Source organism: Crocuta crocuta, unplaced genomic scaffold (genome assembly GCF_008692635.1).
Source record: "Crocuta crocuta isolate KB4526 unplaced genomic scaffold, BGI_CrCroc_1.0 scaffold1954, whole genome shotgun sequence".
NCBI lineage: Eukaryota > Metazoa > Chordata > Mammalia > Carnivora > Hyaenidae > Crocuta > Crocuta crocuta.
In genome coordinates, this window is record NW_027528644.1 from 96,409 (window position 1) to 121,157 (window position 24,749).

A 24,749-nucleotide genomic window follows, 5' to 3' on the forward strand; every position below is an offset into this window, starting at 1 on the left:
ATTGTCAGTGACTTTTTAGTGGGTAGAAGACATTTGTAATTTTAAGCATTTGCTTTTGCTTTTTAAAGATTTCTGCCTTTAAGGCATTTCCTAGAAAGCAGTGCTACGAGAATACATTTGGAGGAATTAATAAATAAAAGGGACTCATTAACATGCCAGAACTTGGCCTTGCATCTGTTGTATGTTTTTTCCTTTCTTGTGCCATTTCATCATTAGTTCCATAGATTACTTCAAGGTTCCTTACCAGTTAGCACCTTGGTTTTTGTGTATATATTTGTTTATCGGTTTGTTTTTTTGTTAGTCATTGCAAACGAAAAGCAAACTGTCACCTGGTTTTTCTGTCTCATCTGACCATTCCCTTCTTAATTCCCCACACGTACAAAAAGCTCAAACCCCCATCTTCTACAGTCTCTGATGTGGAGACAGTAGGGAATGTGCTTTGTGCTTTCCAGTACTTTCTCTTCCCTGTTATCTGAGGGGATTTCAGAATAATTTATTTTGCTGCAGAGATAACAATTCATTTCCTATTCTTGTTTTCTTATCATTGAGGGCCAAAAAATATGTATGTTTTTTGCAGCCCTGTCTCAGCTGGAGATCTTCATTTACTCCTGTTTTAAAGTGTGTCCTTTATTGTCATTACTGTTTTTTAGTCATTTTGTTTCATTTGCTGCTGCATCACTTACATTTATAAAATTCTGTCTGTTATACTTATTTAAAAACTAATTTGACTGTCACAGATTGCTGCTTTTGAAAAAATCGATATCCTCACCTGAATTATCACCATTAAGACAGAGCCGTAAAGTAGATTTCTTTGTTTTCTCATTCCATTTCAAGCAGTATTAACTTCAGAGAAAAGTAGTGACTGTCCTATAAGCCAGAATCGGGAAACCTCCACTGCTGACAAATTTCAAATATCTCTGGATGGTTCCACCGGTAAGAATAAAGAACCGGCAATGAGAAGGTAAGAAGTAATGTCAATTTGTGGTATCTGAGTAACATCTTTACTTATATTGAGCTCTTATTAAATTTTCTCACCATACTGCTCTAGTTTCTTTGTAAAGAGCCATCTCTAACGTCTCATTTCTCCACGACATTCTTGTTCAGTTGGGTGTCAGTTTTCCGGTTCTATATAAGGCATGAGCTACAATGAGAAATGCACAGATCTGTCCCTCCTGAAGGTCAGAATAAAATACAGAAGTGAAAGCTAAACAAGCCTGAGGGCAGATGGTATTCTTCTTGAAGGCAGCCCTTACCCTAGTCAAAGTTTGTGTCTCTAGAAAAAGTTTAGGTATTGATTTACCCCAGGAAAATTCAGAATATCTTTCAGGGATGTCTGTTCAAGTCATTATTGAGATAAGACTGTATAGCACTTGGTATTTTCAAAAGCACTTTATCCACTTTCTCACTGGATCTTTACAATACTACAAAGAGAGAAGGACAAATTTGGACTGTTATTCCTACTCGATAGTTCAGGACAGAATCTCAGACCCATTAGAGTCCTACATGTTAGGAAGGAAAAGGAATCATATATTAGGAATCATATATTTTTTTAATGTTTATTTTTGAGAGAGAGAGGGAGATAGAGGATCCAAAATAGGCTCTGCGCTATCAGCAGAGAGCCCAACACAGGGTTCAAACTCCTAAACCATGAGATTGTGACCTGAGCTGAAGTCAGACGTTTAACCAACTGAGCCACCCAGGTGGTTTGGTTGGTTACATGTCTAACTTTTGATTTTGGCTTAGGTCATGATGTCACAGTGTGTGAGTTTGAGCCCTGCATAAGGCTCCATGCTAACAGTGGAACCTGCTTGGGATAGTCTCTCCCTCTCTCTCTGTTCCTCCCCTGCTCATGCTCTCTCTCTGTCTCTCTCAAAAATAAATAGGTAGACTTAAAAATATATATATTTAAGATTAAATATTGCTGTACCTCCTCCTATTCTTACCCAGTGTACCCTCTAGAGTCTTCTATTGAAGAACCTACATATTGGGGCACCTGGGTGGCTCAGTTGGTTAAACGTCTGACTTCAGCTCAGGTCATGATCTCACAGTTCGTGAGTTTGAGTCCCACGTCAGGCTCTGTGCTCGCAGCTCAGAACCTGGAGCCTGCTTCAGATTCTGTCTCCCTCTTTCTTTCTGCCTCTGCCTCTCCCCCACTGACATTCTGTTTCTCTCTGTCTCTCAAAAATGAATAAATGTTAAAAAAATTTTTAATTAAAAAAATAAAGAGCCTACACATTGATTGAGCAGCCTCCCTTTACAATTCAAGTTTTGCTCATCTTTAATCCACAGGACCTAGTTTTATGACCTGACTTGTAGTAAACACTACCCAATAATTGTTTAATTGACAGGTATTTAATGTGTGTTCATTGTTAATTTATATTATATTTATTATGTCATAATCAATTATATTATTTTAATTATATAACCCATTATAATTATAATTTATTGTTTTTAAGTGTTAACCATTATTATTTAAAGGCAACTATACATGATGCATTTGAGTATTAATTCTGCAAATTTGTTAAGTGTCCTTTAAATCTGTTGATAAGTATCTTATTCTGCAAAGTCCTAAATACCTGAAAGAGCAGAGGAATGAACCACTGAGTGCATATACTCTTCTGACAATACTTTATAGTTGGCTTTTGGTTTTAGAATGGCTTTGGACATTGAAAAGGCAGGAGGTAGGGATGATTCTATGAATTCTGCTAAAACTGGGTAGAAAGAATGAGTGTAGAAGTGTCAGAATTAATCAGCTTTGTGTTTTTGTGAGAGATCTGAATGAGTCTAAAACATCCATTTGGACTCAGTGAGATAGTGGATAGAATTTGAGCAAGGAGCAGTGAATACTTTAGTGAAATTTGCTGACATGCTTTTAAACAGCTGAGAGATGTACTGCCTTGGCCCAGACCCTAAGGGGAGATGTTGTCTGTCAGCCCTGACATGTTGGCAGATGTAGATGCAGACTTCTGGGCAGTCACTCAGGTTCTTTTTCACTAGTCATTCCCCATCTCTCTGGCAGTAAGCTGTTCCAACTTGTGTTTTAGCTGACCGGGAAGTATGATGAGCCCTTTCATAAGCTGTGCTGGTGACTTTCTCCTTTCATCCTTCTTCTAGGTCTTCCCCTTCTCAGCCCCGGCTGTTAGATACTAGGCAGTGTGTGCACAGCCACTCAAGGAGTCTTCAGAGCACAAACTGCCTGTCTCAGAAGGAGCTCATTAAGGTTGCCAATGGGGAAGAGCTACAACTGACTAAGTCAGAGCCCCGAGATTTCTTGGAGCAGTCTTATATTTCAAGACAAGATTTGGGTAATATTTTATCTGTTCTAATGGAGAAAACACTTCTGTTTTACTCTGAATCTGGCCTAAAGATATTTCAGTGAATCAACTTTTCAGATGTCTAACATGTGTAGTCTGTCATGAATGCTTCCATTATTCTTAAACCCATTTTAGAAAAATTGCTTCAATATTAATCCAAATTTACATGAAAATTATTGCAGCTGTGAATATATCTGTACTGATTTAGCTCTAACAGTTTTGAGGATGGGAGAGTCTTGTATACTCTAAATATTTTATTTCAACTGTTAAGTAAGAATTCTAGGGCCCTACAGTACCTGGCTGGCTCAGTCAGTAGAATGTGCAACTCTTGATCTCAGAGTTGTGAGTTTAAGTCTGAACTCACATAAGTTGGGCATAGAGATTACTTAAAAAAAAAGGAGGGGGGGAGAAAAAAAAAAAAGAATTCTAGGGCCCTAGAATAAAGTTTTTGGCCTGCCCTTTATTGAAAAATGAGTCAAATCTCTACAAAGTAAGCTCTTATTTTATGAGTTAATGAATATAAATGACTAGGTATTTTATGCCTTATAAATCACCATAACCGAATGGTGTGTTTTATGGCTTATAAATCAAAGTTTTAATCAGTAAAGAAAGCTTTAAATTAGTCCTCAAAAACACATTATCATAAAAGGTACTCTTTGGCACCTAAATGTGGTATTTGGCCGTGTTCATTAAGGTCATTTTAGGAATCTCACGAACTCTATGCAGCTATGCTTACTTCCTGAGGGAGTGACATTTTCTGAAATGTTTCAGGAATGGTCTCCTAATTTTAATTTGGTAATGATATCTGATGATTTATTAGGTCAAAAAGACAATGATGTTGTAGATAAAGAAACAAAAAAAAGTATTTGTTTCTTTTTTTCAAAATTGTTCTCCCTTACAAAAGTACTGTGTATTCTTTATGTTCATTGTTAAACAGTTGGAGAATATAGGTAATAAAAATTTGAAAGGAGGGGCGCCTGGGTGGCTTAGTCGGCTAAGCGTCCGACTTTCGCTTAGGTCATGATCTCGTGGTTCGTGGGTTCGAGCCCTGCGTTGGGCTCTGTGCTGACTGCCAGCCCAGAGCCTGGAGCCTGTTTCAGAGTCTGTGACTCCCTCTCTCTCTGACCCTCCCCTGCTCACGCTGTCTCTCTCTCTCTCCTAGAAATAAATAAAACATTAAAAAAAATTTTTTTTGAAAGGAATATTTAAAATTACTTGAATTCCCATCATTGGCAATAGAATGCTGCTATATTTCTTTAGTCTGTTGACTTAAACTTTCATTTTTAAAATATGGAATCATGAATACTGTTTGTAATTCAAATTCTCAAATTCACTGTCAGGTCTGTTAAACTTCTTTCTCCGTGCCTTTCAGAGGGAACCCCTTACTTCGAATCTGGAATCTGCCTCTTCTCTGATGATCCTGAGTCTGATCCCTCTGTGGACAGAGCCCCAGAACCGGTTCATGTTAGCAGCATGCCAGCTTCAACCCCTGCCTTGAAATTACCCCAATTTCAAGTTGAAGAATCAGCCAAGAGTACAGCTGCTGTTCATATTACTAATACTGCTGGGTATAATAAGAGGGAAGACATTGTGAGCAAGGAGAAGCCAGAAGTGACATCTTCAACAAAAAGAGTCAATAAAAGAATATCTATGGTGGCATCAGGCTTGACTCCAAAAGAATTTGTGAGTGTCTCCATATGTGTCTCCCTAACAACTGAGACTTCTTTACATAGTGCAAGTAGTTTTAAATAGGTACTAGCAGTGAATAACCTGTAAGAAAAAAATCTAGGAACCAAGAACAATTCAATGTAATTTCATTTCCATTACTGATTTCTGATCATTGGACCTAGATAAAGCTATAACATAGATTATTTTGTGTATATTTACTTAAGTAAATAATCATTAACTATTAGCAGCATGTTGTAGTTTGGGATCTAACAGAGCTTTTTCATTTTAATTTGCTTTTTGTCCAAAAAAGCAAGCAGGTATGGTATAGGTTGTTGTTGTTGTTGTTTTAATTTTTTTTAAAGTATATTATTTTGAGAGACAGAGCGAGCAGGGAAGGGACAGAGAAAGAGGGAGAAAGAGAATCCTAAGGAGGCTCCACAGTGTCCGACAGAGCCCAGTGCAGGGCTTGAATTCATAGACCATCAGATCATGACCTCAGTGGAAACCAAAAATCAGTCACTTAACCAACTGACCAACCCAGGCGCCCCTATAGAGTATAGTTTTATTCCCCAGAGTAAACACCGTGGTTTACATCTGAGTGAAGTTATGAGCATAATGAACAAAATCCAAAGTAGTTCCAAGCAAACTGCCAGATAGTGGCTTTTCTCCAGGATTTGTCTCTATCCTGGCCTGTAACAGTTATTCAATAACCTGCTCTATCATTTCTACCCTGCAACACACTTCCCTCCAATTTGACATGTCGTTGGGCCTGTGTTGCTACAAATAGGAATTGTTTCACATTGTAGAAAAATACCCATTAAAATGCCACTGAAATCTTGTTTTTCCTTGGGCTGAGTATAGATTTCAGACATCCTAGGCAATTGACCTCCCTTGTCAGTGGTACCAGTCACCATTGGTATCCTTTCATAATAAAATAATTGAGTGAAAAAAATAATAATTGAGTGAATATTTCTTTAAAATCATACAATAACACACCAGCACATCAGATGGATACAATAGTGGATGCCATTTATCGCACACTGAGAGATGGCAGAATCATTCTTAACTATCTTTCTTAATATATCCTTCCTAGGCTCAGAACCATTTCTCATCCTAACTTCTCTATAGGTAGTGACTCGGCATAACATTCTGCTTGGCCAGATGTGTCCCTCCACCAAAAGGGCAAAGTAAGCTGTGTCTGCCCTAGTAGATACAACGAATAAATTCTTACCAATAATGCTAGGATTCCCATCTCACAAGCACGTGCCCAGATCAGCTATTTGCTCTGAAAATTCATATTTGTGCCTGTTTATATATTGTTCTTGATCATTTGCCTGTACATCTAGAATTCCCATTTATTCATCAAAAATTAGCATTCCGTCCTCCCTTGTATTGTGAGTTCAGCTTTTCAGAGAAGGCTAAAAAGATCTAATCTTTTCATGCCATGGACAATTTGGAGCTGCATATTAGACTGTAAGTGACTCGGGTACGTCTTGTCTTTTAAACAAGCAAAGAAGAAAACTTTTCAGCTCTATTCAGACTTGCTGAAGTGTGGTAAATTTATTATGAAAGCTGCTGACTGTAGTACACATGATTAATTCTGAAGCCCATATTAAGATCTTTTCAGCAGTCGCTCTTCTAACTAAACACTGTTTCAAGGCCGGGATTTCAACAATTAATCAGTTCAGAATTGCTAATGATCCTGGCAGAGGGCAGTGACAAAAGGGGGAGGAGGTCATTAGCTTCTCCAGCCTCTCTTTCTCAGCGCCCTGTGGCAGTATGGAGTGAGGCAGCTTGAAAGAAAGATGGCCTGATCTCTGTCGCAGGGGTGTGCAGCACATACATATGGGCATGGATGGCGAGGGCTAGTAAATGATGGCCCTTGGTAAGCAAAGTGGTTTACCACACAGTAGCTACTGATCGTGTCAACCGTGTCCATAACGGATCTGGTTAATTCCTTTTATTGCCTATTGATTTTTATTTGGTTGATAAATAATAGCTAGAAGGCTTTAGCTTTCTTTCAGGAAGCATATGAATCTCTTCCAATCCTTATCCTTAAGAGAAATTGATGGTTTTTACACTGACCTTTAGAAGCATCTTGCCTTGAATGTCTTGTAACCATGAGAGGGTTGAAGCAGGTTTTTCAGCTGCATATCTGTAGCATAACTTTCTGAATAGGCTGGTTACCTCTTGGCTTACGAAGTGTAGGCTGATAAATCTAAATTATAGTAGCGTACCACTCTGCAAAGAAACTGTCTTAGGGAATCAAATGATAGCTGCTATTAAGGGGAAAAATTATTATTTTGAATCCTAGGTTATATTTCCATGGCTATTAGTACAGACTATTTTAGAATTTTTCCTTCTGATTTATACATAATTTTTTATTAAATTGCTATTTATTTTGGGACTTCAGGCATGTTAGAATAAAAGGGATGTAACTTTTGTGAGGAAAATGGAGACTCAAAACTAGGGTAACTAATAGTCAAAGCTGTGTACGAGAGGTAATTTATTATGATGTAATATTTGATTTGATTTCAGATGCTGGTGCAGAAGTTTGCCAGAAGACATCACATCACCATAACTAACGTGATTTCTGAAGAGACTACTCACATCATTATGAAAACAGGTATACCAAGAGCCTTTCCAGAACACGTTGCATCTGTTACATAAAACCACATGAAGAAATGGGAATATTTGTTCAACATAGCATGGCTGACCATCTTCCAATAGTCAACCAATCAATTATTTGTGAAAGAAAAATCAGTTTTGCTACTTCCCGGCCCCCTTTGGTGTGGGTTACAATTTGGAGAATCAGGAGCCAGAACAATGAACTACTTCTAGTCCACCCTGCCGAGACCACACTGTGTGAAGGGCTTCCTGGTGAGGCACAGCCCAAGTCCTGGAAGAACAAATTGGGCAAGGGGCGCCTGGGTGGCTTAGTTGGTTAAGCATCTGACTTTCGCTTAGGTCATGATCTCACGGTTCGTGGGTTCGAGCCCCGCGTCGGGCTCTGTGCTGACTGCCAGCTCAGAGCCTGGAGCCTGTTTCAGTCTGTGACTCCCTCTCTCTCTGACCCTCCCCTGCTCACGCTGTCTCTCTCTCTGTCTCCTAGAAATAAATAAAACATTAAAAAAAAAATTGGGCAAAAGGAGAATGAAGTGAGCCTGTGCTCAAAATCCAGGCAGTTGGAAATGCTAGCTCCCTGTCCACTCCGTGTCCTAGCTCTACTCCACCCAGTTTGAGTGAGGTTGAGAGTCTTTCAGGACGCAGGCCCACTGTCAGTTCTGAGGTAGCCTAGCATATGAAACAGGAGAAAGAGAAGGGGAAATTCATTTGTCCTACACCTTCCCCCTTTCCAGTCTTAATTATGGCTTGTGTGATAACGGAGACCTGAGAGGCTTTTAGCTAAATCTAAGTAAACATTTCAGGGCTGCCAAAGAAGCAAATTNGAGGGGCTGCCTGGAAGGTGTGTGCTTTGCCTTGAGCACCAAGCTGCCTTTTGAAGCTGGTCACTGACAAACTAGAGTGTCTACCCAGAGGTAGATGATGAGGACGGGGGAAAAGAATTGAAAGCAATGTCATTTGAAGAACAGATGAAGGAACGGAAAGACTGAAGGGAACAAGACAGCGATCTTCCAATATTTGAAGAGCTGATTTCTGGAAGAGGAGGTTGACTCCCTTGTTAGGCTCCAGAAAGCCAAGAGTGGCACCTGCCAACACACAGAAGATGCAGATTAGAGTTCACTTCTTTAAAAGAAAAATTTTTTTAATGTTTTATTTGTTTCTGAGAGAGTGAGAGAGACAACATGAGCAGGGGAGGGTCAGAGAGAGGGAGATACAGAATCTGAAACAGGCCTCAGGCTTTGAGCTGGCTGTCAGCACAGAGCCCGATGCAGGGCTCAAACCCACGAACTGTGAGATCGTGACCTGAACCGAAGTCGGACGCTTAACCAAGTGAGCCACCCAGGCACCCCTGGAGTTTAGTTCTTAAAACCCTTCTCACATGGGGCGCCTGGGTGGCTTAGTCAGTTAAGCGTCCAGCTTTCGCTTAGGTAATGATCTTGTGGTTCATGGGTTTGAGCCCCGCGTCGGGCTCTGTGCTGACTGCCAGCTCAGAGCCTGGAACCTGTTTCAGAGTCTGTCACTCCCTCTCTCTCTGACCCTCCCCTGCTCACGCTCTCTCTCTCTCTCTCTCTCCTAGAAATAAATAAAACATTAGAAAAAAAAATTAAAAAAAAAAACAAAAACCTTTCTCACAAAATTGACTCTCTGGAAATACAGTGGTCCTCTCCAGGGTGTTTCTGTCAGGTAGCTGCAGGCGCTCGGGCACAGGGTCCTGACTCCTTGGCAGGGACACATCGCCTTCAAATGTCAGATATCTCAGGTTTCTACTGTACAAAGACTGTACCACAGGGGCACAGGATAATGCTCACAGGAATCAGGTGCCACCACAAGATACTTTGAGTGAAGTAACATTTTAGAGATGGATGTCAGTGAAGTTTAACATAGCTTAAGATAGCTGTAGTTTTGGATCAAAGCTGCTGAAAGGTGGAAAGAAAACTTTAAAATGCAAATTAAACCTAAAGTAGTTCAGTCTTTCAAAGATAATACAAGATTTGCTACTTAAAAAAATTTTTTTTCAATATTTATTTTTTAATGTTTTATTTATTTCTGAGAGAGAGAGAGAGACAGCGTGAGTAGGGGAGGGTCAGAGAGAGAGGGAGACAGAATCTGAAGCAGGCTCCAGGCTCTGAGCTAGCTGTCAGCACAGAGCCCGATACAGGCTCGAACCCATGAGCTGTGAGATTATGACCTGAGCTGAAGACCAAGCCACCCAGGTGCCTCAAGATTTGCTACTGTTAAACAAAAATGAGCTACAATTTCTGAGTTTAAAGCATATTACTAAATCAACTTTTACAGCAGTTAAAAAGCTTTAAAATTTGAAGGAGGAAAAAAGATTTTTAAAAATTTTGTGAAGGATCCTAGGAGGGAAAATGGCTGTTGCTTCTACTGGCAGATGGCCTACTGTGTTTAGGATTTAGTTAAATACATTTCTCCTGTTTAAAACTAAGTGCTCTTTTGTCAGTTTGCTTACTTCAGAGGAGGCCTTTGAAATGATGAGAACAACAGAACTGATTCTTCAGCTCCTACCTTCTGAAGTACATAGAAAAGAGAAAAGCTGTGAAAAGAGTTTGTTTTGGGGCGCCTGGGTGGCTCAGTCGGTTGAGCGTCCGACTTTCGCTTAGGTCACGATCTCGCGGTTTGTGGGTTCGTGCCCCGCGTCGGGCTCTGTGCTGACTGCCTGCTCAGAGCCTGGAGCCTGTTTCACTCTGTGACTCCCTCTCTCTCTGACCCTCCCCTGCTCACGCTGTCTCTCTCTCTCTCTCTCTCCTAGAAATAAATAAAATATAAAAAATTAAAAAAAAAAAAAAAAAAGAAAAGAGTTTGTTTTTCCTGTGCCTCTCAGGGGAATTCAAAATTAAGGGGTTAGGATTCCCCAGGTAGAAGTTCTGGGTGTGAAACCTTGTCACTTACATGGACATTTCAGATTCAGGATTTCGATAATATTGCTTTTGTCTCTTCACATTTTACCATCCAGTAAAATAGATCTTCCCCATCCACTTGTATCAATACTGCTGATAGGGGTGATTTCTTCAACATGTTGACAGAAGTCTTTAGCCACTGTTGGCACCTGGAAGATAGAACAGACCTTTCCTGTGGTCTCAGCCTCCTATCAGCCTTATCCAGGTCTCCAAAGAGGCACACTTGCTGCTTATAATTAGGGTGCTTCCGGCCTCTGAGTCTCTCACCTGGGCTGTTGGAATCATCAATCCAGATTGATCTCCAGTAGCATAAGTTGCAGGGGGCACTTTAGCTTCCTAAAGCAGAACTTGCTGATTTTTGTTTTCAACTTCTAATCCTTTGGATATTTTGCATCCTACAGATGCTGAGTTTGTGTGTGAACGGACACTGAAATATTTTCTGGGTATTGCAGGAGGAAAATGGGTAGTTAGCTATTTCTGTAAGTACACTATAATGTCCCCCCTCCTCCCTTTAACACCTCAGAATTGCATTTTTACACCTAACATTTTAACACCTAAGGTTTTTGCTGATGCTGAATCTGAATTACCAAGAGGTCTTTAATGGTAACACTAAACTAGCTTTATCTTTAATGCATATCTCTTTGTTCAGATAAGCTGGTGATGTTGGCGAAAATGGATTTCTTTTTATAACTAATACGACCTAATCTACTCCTAGCAATGTTAGCATAGGAACTAAGGATTTATTTAATAGCAGGCAGAAATCCATGTGCAGCAAGCACTTTTATAATGTTTAAATTAAGCCACCACCGTGTCTCCAGAAGGAAATCTATTAAGGGGCTGCTGCTTTATAGAGAGAGCCTCTAGTCAGTGTTGCCTTCTGTGCCATCACACGTATCACTTCACCAGCCACCTCTGTGAAAAGAGCATGTTCTTCTGCCTTTGTGTGACCTGTGTTTTCTGTCCTCTCTTTAGGGGTGACCCAGTCCCTTAAAGAAAGAAAGATGCTAGATGAGGTAGGTACTTGATGTTACAAACTAATCAGAAAGACTTGGTGCCACCAAGTCACAAAATCACTGAAAACTTCTGTTTCCTTTTTTTTCTACTGCTTTCCAAAGACTTCCCTTGACAATGTGGACTATCAGGAATTATGCAGGAAATTCTGCGTTCTCACTCACTTGTTTAAGTGTCAGTAGAAACAATCCTTTCTTCAGAGGAAGAAAAAGGAATTTATAGGGCAGAAAGAAAGACCTGTAAGCCTAAGAAACAAGCTCACCTGAATATTACATTCATATACCTTTGTAGAAAACTGTTGTTGAAGAGAAACCTTTCATATTAATATGCAGATGTATCTGCTTAAAAATCAGATTCCTTCAAAGAGATGTTACTCTTTATGATCCTAAGAACAGTGAGAGGTAAATAAGACAGAGTGTAGGAGGAAGAATCATTTTAGAACAGAGTCATCTGAGAACTGCTGGTAACAACAGACCAGGCAAAATAAAATTAGCAAAAGCAGTTTTAAGCTAGTATGCACTGTTTAGCATATTTATAATTAATTAAATGGAATTTTGTTGGTTTTAACTTTGGTTCAGTGACCTAATATGGTTGGGAGCCTACAGTGTCATGGGCACCAGGAACAGAGCAGTAGGTAAGACTGCTGGGTCCCTGCTCCAGTGGGATTCATGCTCTATTGAGGGGAGACATACAATAATTTAAGATGCACTTAAAATACCAATAAATACTATGAAATAAAACTGTAAAAAAATAATGATAGTAGCCAAATAATAAAAAATACATACATACATATATACATACTATGGAGAAATAATACAGAACAACAGACTAGCAGCTGACTGGGGACACAAGTTCACTACTTATGGAGACCAGGGAAAGCTTTCTGAAAAGCTTGAGCTGAGACCTAAAAGACAAAGAATTGGCCTGGAAAAATGTAGGGAACAAAAGTTAACAGGCAGAAGAACTGCAAGCATAAATGTCTTGATGTAGGAATGAGTTTGGTTTATTAAAGAAAAATAGGCCATTGTAGCTGGAAAGTAGTAATTGGCAAATTATAGGTAGAGGGCAGAGGTTGGACCAGGAGTTGGACAAGATCACGGACAAGGGCCAGATCAGGTAGGATTTGGTGGAAGTCATGGTAAGGAATTTGAATTTTATTTGTAGGGTAATTGGAAGCATGGAGATGGGAAGAAGAGATTGATTTATGTTTGGAGATAGGACCTACTAAAGGGTTAAATTTGGAGGATGAGCTAAAGGGATGCCTTGAGGGGCAAACACTTAGGGTTTTGGCCTGAATAGTAGAGTGGATGCCAGTAATAGTAAATCAGATAAGGAAGACGTGGAGAAGGAGCATCTTGGGGGGGTGGGGGGGTTGGGGATGAATAGAATTAAGAGCTCTGTTTTAGACTGTAGGAATTTGGAGATGTATATTAGACTTCCAGGTAGAGAGCTTAAGTCAACACAGGGGCACAGTCAGGACAAGGAATTTGAGGGTCAGCTTCAAATAGATGACATTTTTAGCACTAGACTCTTCTCACTCAAGTGACTATGAAATGTTAAGTGTTCTTTCCTCTAATAACAGCCTATGGTTACACTCATGACTTTGTCTTCCCTACAATCAAGTGTCAGTCAGAATTGTTCCCAAGCATTCTTCCCCAAATTCTCCCAAAAGCTCTAACCTCCCCAGTCCCATTATTCTTTATTTCCTTGTCCTTGACCAGTCAAAACAGTGGTTATGAAAAGCTTCTAACTTTCTTTAGTGGGTTAAATGTATATTTTATCATTTTAGTCTCATTAATTGTAAACCTCTTAGTGGAAATCTGAGAAGCCTTTATTTCTTTAGATGGTAATACACAGTTGATTTAAGAGATCAGGAATTCTCCAGTTATCTTTATAACAGCACAGTATTAGCAGTTTAATCTAAATGCTAAGTGACTGTTTTGAGAAGAGATAGATGTTGAAAATTAAAGTACATTAAGTCCCAATGAGGTGAAAAGCCAATTGTTAATTTCTGCCCACAAAGATTTACTTCAGTGAATTGATTTCAGCAGCTGAGATGCTGATCATTTCATTCAGTCCACCAAAAAGAATGATTTTTGGGGGCAGGGGTGGGGTTGTCAAAATTCTGCAGCAGTACTGAATTCCTTAATATGACTTATCTACTCCACTTCCATTGAAGGAGGTTTCTCTTTTTCTGATCCCTGTTGGTGTGCGTTGGTTTTTTCCCAGCATGATTTTGAAGTCAGAGGAGATGTTGTCAATGGAAGAAACCACCAGGGTCCGAAGCGAGCAAGAGAATACCGGCACAGAAAGGTAAAGTCCCCCTCTGCCTTGTTGACAAAAACCCCACTCACACCTCTGCATTCCACTCCCCTTGGTGGAGATGGTCTCATTCATCTGTAAGGAGCACTGGATACTCACTTGCTGGAACTCTAGCTAGGTGCTTCCATATAGGTTCTTTATACCTAGCCCAATAAGGTAAATGAGTATCATCTCCATTTCATGAATGAAGGAGCTTAGATGTGTAGAGAAACTATGTACTTTGGACTCCAGTCTGGGTTTCAAATCTCAGCTGATAAGGGGCAGAGCTGGAATTTGAAACAGATGTGAATCTTAGGCCTTTGCTCTTTCCACTTCACCGTGGTGTCTTCCTGTAAGGTAGTGTGGTCACTGCTATGAGGGGGATGTACACAGTGCTGTCTGTGGAAGCACAGAAGAGAAAGTGTTCAATAATCAATAGCTAACTTTTTTATAATATACACTGTATGCTAGGGTCTGCTCTAAACACTCGATCATATTTTAACTCATTAACAATTTTACAGTAGCCCTGAGGTGTGTACTATAATTATACCTATTTTATAGGTGAGAAAATTAAAAGCTCAGAGTGGTTGAGTAAATTGCCCAAGCTCACAGAGCTAGTTGGAAACCCATAACTAGTTGAAAACATGCAGTCAAACTCCAGAATCTGAGCTCTTAACAATACCATAGTTTCTTGAGATGTGTGGCTGGTCACTCCGTGGAGCATGCGACTCTTGATCTTGGGGTTATAGGCTTGAGTCCCACGTTGGGTGTAGAGATTACTTAGAAAAGTAGAATCTTGGGGCACCTGGGTGGCTCAGTCAGTTAAGCATCTGACGTCGGCTAAGGTCATGATCTCACAGTTCAGGAGTTCAAGCCCCACATTGGGCTCTCTGCTGTCTCAGTGTGGAGCCCACTTTGGATCTAGATCCTTTGTCTCCCTCTGTCTACCCCTCCTGCACATGTTTATTCTCTCTCCCTCTCTGTCTCTCACAAATAAACAAAAATAAAATAAAATCTTGAAGTACCCGGTGGCTCGGTTGAGCATCCAACTCTTGATTTCAGCTTAGGTCATGATCCCAGGGTTGTGGGGTTGAGCCCTGTGTTGGGCTCTGCACTGAGCATGGAGCCTGCTTAAGATTCTTTCCCTCTCCCTCTGCCCCTCTACCCCACTCACACACACATGCGCTCTTTCTCTCTCTCTTCCTCTCTCCCTCAAATATAAATAAATAAATAAATTAATTAATTAATAAAATCTTAGAAAAGAGGGGCACCTGGGTGGCTCAGCCAGTTGAGGGTCTGACTCTTGGGTTCAGCTCAGTCATGATCTCATAGTTTCATGAGTTTGAGCCCAGCATCATGCTCTGTGGTGACAGTGTGGGGCCTGCTTGGGATTTTCTGTCTCCCTCTTTCTCTGCCCCCTTCTGCATTTACACTGTCTCTCTCAAAAATAAGCGAATAAACTTTTTTTAAGTCTTAAAAAGAAACAATACTAGGGGTGTCTGTCATGCAACTTTTGAACTTGGGGTCATGAGTTCAAGCCCCATGTTGGGTACAGAGATTACTTAAACAAACAAATACTTTTTAAAAAATCTTTTTAAAATATACACTACCATAGTTTCTTGGAAAGTTATAGACTTCACAGAGGAAAAAAATAGGGTATTCTAACAACTTTACAAATGAAGGGCTAGAGGCCCAGGAAGACTCCGTGATTTTTTCCCAGATCACACTGTAGCAGATGAGGGAGCCAAAGCCTTGTCTCTCTGTCAGGGAGAAGTCCAAGCAAGGTTTCTCACCTGCCTTGTCAGGCCTGAACCAGATGCTTTCTCAGGTCACTGGCTGAACACTTACATGCCTAGTCTGCATTTCTTCCTTTTTTAAAAGTTTACCTTTTTTTCTTCCTTTTTTATTTTTTTTTAAAATTTTTAACATTTTATTTATTTCTGAGAGAGAGACAGAGTGAGAAGGGGAAGATCAGAGAGAGAGGGAGACACAGAATCTGCAACAGGCTCCAGACTCTGAGCTAGCTGTCAGCACAGAGCCCGATGTGGGGCTCAAACTCACGAACCGTGAGATCATAACCTGAGCTGAAGTAGGCTGCCCAACCGATTGAGCCACCCCGGCACCCCTTTTTCTTCATTTTTTAAATGGGCATTTTAGAACATCCCCGTACAGAGCACTGTCTGTCCCTTTATAGAACCTGAGAAAGAACCAGTAGAGGTGATTTTCCAGGGAAAACTGCTTTAGGAGAGCTCTGAACCCTTGAGGTCAGCCCACCCCCCAACCTCTGAGGCTATCAAGTAACTTCCAGATGCCATGGAAAGCTATTGGCCCTTTTTCTGCTTCTGCCTTCACCCCAGGGGAGTTCTGTGTGAGCCAGCCATTTGTTTTTATTCCACTGTACACAAGGCCGAATTAGCGCCAGATTCTTCCTCCTTCAAAGCAAATTCCAGCGTTTGGGAGTTTTTCCTAAATTTGGGATGGCAATGATGGAAAGTGCCTGGTCAAAGTAATGACATTCTGAAGACACTAAATGTCACCGTAGTATTTTCCTGTGGAAGAGAAATGCATTTATAGTTGTAGAAGTTAAACTTGAGATTTCTTAACTCATCTCATAACTAGCCACCCTCATCAGTGAGTGTCAGCTTGGATACAAAAATTCCTAATCTTTTGTACTTTTTACAGCAATGTTTAGCTCTAGGCGGCTGCTTGGGGATAGCTTTTAGCATTATGAGCATCTGTCAACAGGTTGGGGATGCAGTGTATTCGTATAGATACTGAGAATGGCATATATGGAGGCTGTCACTTAAAACAGAAACAGACTTGTCCTGCTGTTCTTATTCCTTTGATTGTAGTTAAAATGGGGATGGGGAGGCTCATTTCCTAAAAGACCATGATGAGTATTTAGCTCCTGAGTTTTCTGTACCCCTGTCTCTTTTATCTAAACAAGGTGAGTTCCAGGCCTAGGCAATCTTTTTAGTGGAATGGGGAGAAAGAGGGTCAAGAGAATGATGGTTACCCAGATATCTATCCAGCCAACTGACACAACTTTAGATTTCTTTTAAATGATATGCTCGAGGGGCGCCTGGGTGGCTTAGTCGGTTAAGCGTCCGACTTTCGCTTAGGTCATGATCTCGCGGTTCGTGGGTTCGAGCCCCGCGTCGGGCTCTGTGCTGACTGCCAGCTCAGAGCCTGGAGCCTGTTTGTCTGTGACTCCCTCTCTCTCTGACCCTACCCTGCTCACGCTGTCTCTCTCTCTTTCTCTCCTAGAAATAAAATTAAAAAAAAAAATAAAAATAAAAATAAATGATATGCTCGAGCTTGTGCCTAAGAACCTGTATCAGTTCCTGGGTAAGAATTTGCCTGTCCCAGCACCGTAGCCACCAGCCACATGAGGCTGTTTTCTAATTTTGACAACTAAAATTAAACAAAATAGGAGGTTTAGTTCCTCACCCACCGTAACCACATTTCAAGAGCTCGGTAGCTACATGTGACTTGTGGAAACCTTATTAACACAAATATAGAACATTTCCTTCATCATAGAAAGTTCTTTTGGACAGTGCTAGCCAGCACTGTATGTGAGTGGAAGAGGCATCTTGAAGGGACAGTGTAATCTGTGTCTCCTGAAAACCAGGCCGTCAGGTCAGCTCAATGAGGATAGGCAGAACCAGGCTTCATTTCTAGATTAGATTAGCTTCTAGATTAAAAACAGTTTAGGTTACCTAAAGGAACAATGGCCATTCTTAAAGCTGTGTGAAGGCAGGAATGGATGTTCCGAGACCAGAAGTGAGAGGAGAAAAAGAGCATGTAACATCAACATAGACTTCTCTGACAGTTAGAATGACGGTTGGTATTGATGTGCCAAGTCTGGGTAAAAGCATCCAACTGCAGCTAATAGCTTGAATCTCTAGCCATCCAAGCCTTTTATTTAATATAAAGAAGGTCCAGGTTTTTTGGTCTCTAACAAAAAATGAAGTCACCAGGAAGGAGCCTGGGCCTGATTGGTGGCGAAGTGGAAAGCTCAGCCTCTGAATAACACAGAGTGACTGTAGGGTACATCAGCTACATACGCACTTCTGGTTTTTTAATTATTATTATTATTATTTTTACATACACACTTTAAAAAGGTCTTCTAAAATCCATCCACGTTCTGACATTGTACTGATTGTCTCCGGGACATAGTAGAAATTATCAGATAGTAAAGAAAAAAGAAAGTCCTTCATTTTCTTTCTTTAAATTTTTAAAATGTTTTTTGTTTGTTTGTTTTGTTTTTTTCTGAGAGAGAGAGACCCAGAATCTGAAGCAGGTTTCAGGCTCTGAGCTAGCTGTCAGCACAGAGCCCGTTGTGGGACTCGAACCTACCAACCGTGAGATCATCACCTGAGCCGAAGTCGGATGCTCAACTAACTGAGCCACCCAGGCGCCCCAAAAGTCCTTCATTTTTGAGAGTCTCTTTATGTTGTTTTTTATAAAATGCATACTCTTTTATAATTGGTGTTTCTTTCTCTCCTTCCCTCTGTGCCACTCTTCTCCCAGATCTTCAAGGGCCTAGAAATCTGTTGCTACGGGCCCTTTACCAACATGCCCACAGGTAAGAGACCGGGAGAAGTGCCGAGTCCGGCACCAGCCTTTCCCTTACATGGTGAAGTGTTACGGGAGGGGCCATCTTAAGGGGGTTCTCTCAGACTGGTGAGAGACAGATGAGCGGCCCCAAGAGGGCCTGGCAAAGTAATTTTGTTTCTGTCTTCTTTATTGGTTATTGATTGGATTTTTATGAAATTTCCAAGTGCCACTTGAGGATTTCTCAGTGTTTTTGTACTTTGGTGTAATGAAAACCAAGTCTCTAACAGGTATCATTTTGGAGATGAGTCAGTTGACCTCAGTTCACTCAGCTCTAGAGGTTATTCTATTTCTCTACCACTCATCAGGCAAGACTGCACTTAAACATTACCCTGTGGCAAAAAACCGGGCCTGTGCCCCTTCCTGAGAGAAGTCAGTGAAAAGTTAGGTTCTAGGATGCAGTGTTCTATGCTCAGGTTGGGTAGAGCTGCCCTTCTTGCCCTGTGGTTTAAGAAAGGAGGGAAGTCATAAGTTAGGGAGAAGATACCTTTCAGGTTTGCAAATGTTAAGAAGGAATTCTGCTCTTCCTAAACCATCTTCATTTGATACCAAGAAGCAAACATAGCAGCTGCATAAGCCCTGTGGGCCTGGGACCCCACACAGGCCCAGAGCAAGCAGGGGAAGACTCTGGATGAACATTTTCTAATTAACTTTGACATTGAATGTGATGTTATGTTTAGGAGTGCTGTGGGGCTCAACTCTGCGGTTGTGGAGCAGAGAGCCCCTGGTGTGTGTATAGATTTGGTTTGTTCTCTTCAAAACAAAGTCCACCCCTTTGCTTCTGTGCCCCTTCCACCTCAGGGATCAGGTTCTCTTGCTCCTCAGAAGATGGCCTTGGCATCTGGTCAGGGACAGATGAGCGGCCCCAAGAGGGCCTGGCAAAGTAATTTTGCTTCTGTCTTCTTTATTGGTTATTGATTGGATTTTTATGAAATTTCCAAGTGCCACTTGAGGATTTCTCAGTGTTTCTGTACTTTGGTGTAATGAAAATCAGGTCCCTAGCAGGTATCATTTTGGAGATGAGTCAGGTGACCTCAGTTCACTCAGAAAAATAGGAATGTCTCAGCGATACCCAGAAATGGGCTGATGAAAAAGAGCACCCAGAGAGGCCCAGAAGCCATGCATTGATCCGTTCTGCTGATTTTCCAGATGCAAGGGGAACATCAGTACAAGCCCTTGTGGTTTCTGCTCCCTAAATGTGTCAATTCCGCCTCAGCACATAGCCCTTCTCCACTGATGTGCTGAGTCTCTGTCCAGGATGATGTGTGTTTTTTTTTTTTTTTTTTTACTGAATGAATTATCTTTCTGTCTCTTGACATTTACAGTAATTACCACCAGTATGGTGCTCTCAGTGGCCGTGATTATCAATTACCAGCACAGAATTAGGCAGGGAGGGAGGGAAGGCAAGTGAACATTTTTTCACAGTATCTTAGCCAGCAATTTAAGCAAATTAAGGGAAATTAGATCTTGGATTCTTTTCCTCTAAAGTGTTTTGTTTGAGAGACTGTCAAACCTTATCTACCAAGTGGCCTTCTGGGGACTGATAACCAGAGTAGGTAGCATATTGGTGGCAAATTGACTTAGAATCCATACCTGGTATAGATTCTAGGTCAAGTCCTCTCTGTCCTTTTGGAGCAGAGAGATGGAGACTCTCCCACTGAGAAGTCTCGCTGTAAGCCTTCATCCAGAGGAGCATGGGGTAGGAGGCACAGGTTAAGTGTGTAGAGTCCTGTGGTGATTTTAGGTCTGTATGTGCCATTTAGATCAACTAGAGTGGATGGTGAGCCTCTGTGGGGCTTCTGTGGTGAAGAAGCCTTCGTTATTCACTCTCAGCAAGGTAAGTGTTTGATGCCCGCCAGATATCTGTCCTATGATTGAGCAAGGCTGGTTGGTTACCCATCAGTCCCTACAAACCCTGCCAGTGGACCTCAGAAGGCTCTCTTTGTCCCGAGTCTTCTCTGACCATGTACCAGTCGCCAGAAGACGCCGTCTGTGGAGGATGAGGAAGGGCTTGAGTTCTCCAAGTGTTTAATTTATTGAGGGAAGGCTCTCCCTCCAACCCTTCCTTTTTGCCATGTGCCCATCCCCCTCCTTTCTGAGGTCCCACCTAAGCTAGTCTGCTTTCACAAACCATCAAGAAATGGTGAAGCAACTGTTCCAGAAGCCCTGCTCTGATACCCTCAATGCTATTTCCTTCCTGGGGATGCAGGGTACTCACGCAGTTGTGGTCGTGCAACCGGACGCCTGGACAGAGGACAGTAGCTTCCATGGTAAGTCTTGCTATAAGCCTTTGTCCAGAGGAGTATGGGTTGCAGGGCCCAGGGTTAAGTATGAAGACTATCGTGCTTTTAGGTCTAAATGTCCTGATTTGATCAACTGAAGTAGATGGTGCACCTGTGTGGGGCTTTAGAAGGCCATAGGCATGTGTCCATGACATATGGGGTCCTGTGTGATGTGTTTGGGTCACCACAGGTCACCCAGTGTTTGTTTAACACAGTTCTCAGTACCTTCTAGGTGCTCAATCAATATTTGAATGAAGGAATGAATGCATGCATGCATGTCTAAAATGTCCTTTTAAAAGTTTTTGTGTTTTCTTTTGTGTTATAAAAGTAAGACATGAACTATTTCCATTGGTGGAAGCTAAATATTAATGTTCATCACATAAAATATAATTGAACACAATATGTACATACATATATTTCACACAGATGTGATCATGCTCATCATCTGTTTTGCTTTTTCTCCTAAGATGTTGCAAAACCATTAAATTGCAATGCTGTTTTGCTCTCTGGTGACTTCCAGTAACAGATTGGAGCTCATGTTACTAAAGTTGCCAGAGGCTGTAGGCTTTCACCAGCAGTCCATCCTCCGGCTTCTAAATGAGGTCCTGTGTCCTGAAGCGTTACTTAAGATCACCGGTTTTGCACCTACCTGAGTAGCCCTCTGAACTCATACAGCCACATCCTCAAGAGTAGACGGACAAGAGTCTGGCCTGGGAAAATGTGAATTGACTAATTTCTGCTTGTGTTCTCTGTCCCCAGCGATTGGGCAGATGTGTGAGGCGCCTGTGGTGACCCGAGAGTGGGTATTGGACAGTGTAGCCCTCTACCAGTGCCAGGAGCTGGACACCTACCTGATCCCCCAGATTCCCAGAGCTACTGCTGGCCTCAGCCAGCCATGTGTGTAGCGTATAGGGCCTGTCGCCACAGGACCCCGAGAATGATGGTAAGAAGCAGCCGTTTTCCAGGCCCTAGGAGCTCCTCTTCAGTCTCCCCACAGTCCCTGTTACTGAATATTTTATGTACGTCAGCCTGAGAAGAAATTGTGGCTATGCAAGGGGCCCTTAAAGATTTTCTGCTTCGAGTCTCCCTTTGAAATCTACCATGAGCACAAAATTGTGGTAATTTTTCACCTGAAAAGAATGTAAAACCATTTAAACCCCACCAGTTGCGCAAGATGCTGATTCATTATTTATCAGCCCTGTTCTTCGTACTGGGGATGTTGCCTTAGAGCTGGAGGCACAGAACGGCTGGCCTCAGGAGAATAGCTGGGCTCCCTAAGTTTGCTTCTCTAAAATCCTGTGTTCATAAGGCCAAAAGCGAGACCCTTCAGTGGAAGGCAAGTACTTGAGGAATCTGTGATATGACTTAAAATCAGGACAGCCCTTGGACGGCTCTCAGATGTTGGAGTGGAGCATGGGTGGGGGCTGGGGGGACTCAGAGGCAGGTGATGGACATAAACATGAACCCTGAAGGTTAGAGGAGAGGGGAATCATCCTGCCCTTTAGAAATCCAGATTTCTAAAGAGTTCTTAGCACTGCTATGCTCTGAAGTACCAGAGTCTTTTCAAGAACCGATGTCCAAAGAGGGTCTTCTCATTCCCCCATTAGAAATAAATGCAATGTTTATTGTTGTAGCTCTGAACCATCACTCATTCTTCTTGGAATATAAGATCTCTGATAGGAATATTTCATGTCTGTAAAATGACGTCTCCCACCAGGAAAGGAGCTGTTGCTTTCCTTGAGGTAATTTTCTTCTCTTTGCTTCCTATTGCCGAACTGTACAGCTTCATAAATAATTTTGTGTGCTGAAGGAAGAGAAAGTGTTTTTCATAAACTCATTATCCAGGCTTGTTTATAGCTGTTGGAAGGACTAGGTCTTCCTTAGCCCCCTAGTGTGTGAGGGCAGTGCAGACTTGACTGTACAAAATAGGTTTTGTAAATGTTGTTGCTGTTCACCTGCAAATAAACTTGCTTTCACTTTTCACCGAGCCTGACTCCTTGACACTTATAGCTACAGACTTGCTCAGGCCCTAGTACCAACTTCTAGCATTATCAAGGGGACTTTGGTACCTCTTGTATTTTCTATTGCTGCCATTGCAAATTGTCACAAATCTAGTGGCTTAAAATAACATCAATTTATTATCTCACAGTTCTGTAGGTCAGAAAGCCGAGTTGGCTCAACTGATATGTTTTACAAGGCCAAAATCAAGGCAGCAAGGCTGTGTTTCTATCTAGAGGCTCTGGGGATGAATCGGCTTCAAAGCTCATTTCATATTGTTGGCCAGATTTTTCCTTGCAATTGTGGGACTGAGATCCTTGTTTAATTATGGGCTGTTGACCAGAGGTCATCCTTAGCTTCTCCCACATTCCTAGACTCCTGAGCCCCTACCTCCATCTTCAAAGCCAGAAACAGGGGCCAAAGCTTTCTCATGTTTGGAGTCTCTCTGACTTCCCCTTCCTCATCTCTCTGACTGCCAGATCTAACTGCCAGAGAATTTTTAATGTTTATCTATTTTTGAGAGAGACAGAGTGTGAGTAGAGGAGCAGAGAAAGAGGGAGACACAGAATCCGAAGCAGGCTTCAGGCTCTGAGCTGTCAGCACAGAGTCCATTGCGGGGCTTGAATCCACGAGCTGTGAGATCATGACCTCAGCCGAAGGCGGTCGCTTAACTGACTGAACCACCCAGGCCCCCCTCTGAGTTTTTTTCTTAATGATTATTAATTTCAAGAGGGAGAGAGAGATAGTACAAGCAGGGGAGAGGCAGAGAAAGTGGGAGAGAGAAAAGCCCAAGCAGGCTCCACGCTGCCAGCACAGAGCCTGATGCAGGGCTCAATCCCACAAACTGTGAGATTGTCATCTAAGCCAAAATCGAGTCTGATGCTTAACTGACTGAGCCACTCAGGAGCCCTGAGAAATTTCTGTTTTTAAGGGCTCAGGTGATTAGATCGTGCCCACCAGGTAATCCAGTGTGATCTCTATATCTTAAAGTCCATAACCTTAATCGCAGCTGCAGAACCCCTTCACAGCAGGACCTAGATTAGGGGACAGGAATCTGGGGAGGGTATCTTGAGATTTCTGACAACCACTCCTATTTAACATATGTAATCCAAAGATAAGTATCTGTATCATCATGTTTTGGTCTTCACATGTTCAGAGGTTAAGATCCTCTTAGAGGCAAAGAGAATGAAATCCTCACACGATTCAGCACTGCCACATTTGTAAACAGGGTTGGGTGGGTGAGGGGAGAGTGGAGAAAATAAACTGGCCTTATGACATGTTTATCATATGGAGCCTTCATCGCAGCCCAAGAAGTCGGTATTTGTCACCTTGCCTGAAGAAGGAGAATGGGAAATAGAAGATTTTGCTCAGAGTTTGCACAGCTAGTAAGGGACAGTCTGGAAATCTGAACCCATGGCCACCCACATCAGTCACTGCCCCTGGTCAGAGGCAGGAGAATGTTCCTGCCTCCCAGCGGCAGCTGTGCCTTGGCAAAGGGGGACTGACAGGATCGCTCATGGCTACCTGTTTCCACCTCCATCCAGCCTGCGCCTTAAGATTGCTTATCTTTCAGTGATTAAAGCCTCCCAGTTCAAGGGCGCCTAGCTGGCTCAGTCGGTGAAGCATTCGACTCTTGATCTCTGGATTGTGAGTTTGAGCCCCACATTGGGTGTGGAGATGACTTAAAAATAAAATCACAAAAAAAAATAAAAACTTCCAGTCCATCCTCACATATGGCACCACGTCTCCATGGTTCAGGCCAGCCTACCAAGGGGTCCCTGGGTCTAGGTAACCTAAGGGTAGGTGGAAGCAAGTGCTATTGGCCCAGTCTTCAGTCACCGATGTCTCATTTCCAGTGACAAGTCGTGGTGTACTGGACCCTGGGGGTGTCCAGCCACTGACAGGCTGGTAGAAAAGCCGCATCCAAGTAGAATCTTGGGGGAAAGCAGGGATGACTGAGACACATAAAAGTTTTCTGTAATGATCTCTTGAGGTCGCCTAACAAATAACCGCGC

The 24,749-nt window shown here is 42.0% G+C and overlaps 1 protein-coding gene across 8 annotated transcripts in view; it reads left to right on the plus strand.

The window, feature by feature from the left end:
• BRCA1 (BRCA1 DNA repair associated) overlaps nt 1–22,723 on the plus strand; it is a 61,617-nt gene extending 38,894 nt beyond the window's left edge. For 4 of the 8 annotated variants that reach the window (XM_077755244.1, XM_077755248.1, XM_077755245.1 and 1 more), the window contains exons 13-23: nt 835–961; nt 3,115–3,305; nt 4,687–4,997; nt 7,521–7,608; nt 10,927–11,004; nt 11,498–11,538; nt 13,766–13,849; nt 18,371–18,425; nt 20,218–20,291; nt 20,664–20,724; nt 21,496–22,723. In XM_077755244.1, coding sequence (XP_077611370.1) covers nt 835–961; nt 3,115–3,305; nt 4,687–4,997; nt 7,521–7,608; nt 10,927–11,004; nt 11,498–11,538; nt 13,766–13,849; nt 18,371–18,425; nt 20,218–20,291; nt 20,664–20,724; nt 21,496–21,641 — 1,256 coding nt within the window. In that variant the 3' untranslated portion in view covers nt 21,642–22,723. The remainder of the gene's footprint in view (nt 1–834; nt 962–3,114; nt 3,306–4,686; nt 4,998–7,520; nt 7,609–10,926; nt 11,005–11,497; nt 11,539–13,765; nt 13,850–18,370; nt 18,426–20,217; nt 20,292–20,663; nt 20,725–21,495) is intronic. The other 4 variants (XM_077755246.1, XM_077755250.1, XM_077755247.1 and 1 more) reach the window with 1 other exon arrangement.
• Nucleotides 22,724–24,749: the final 2,026 nt, after the last annotated feature.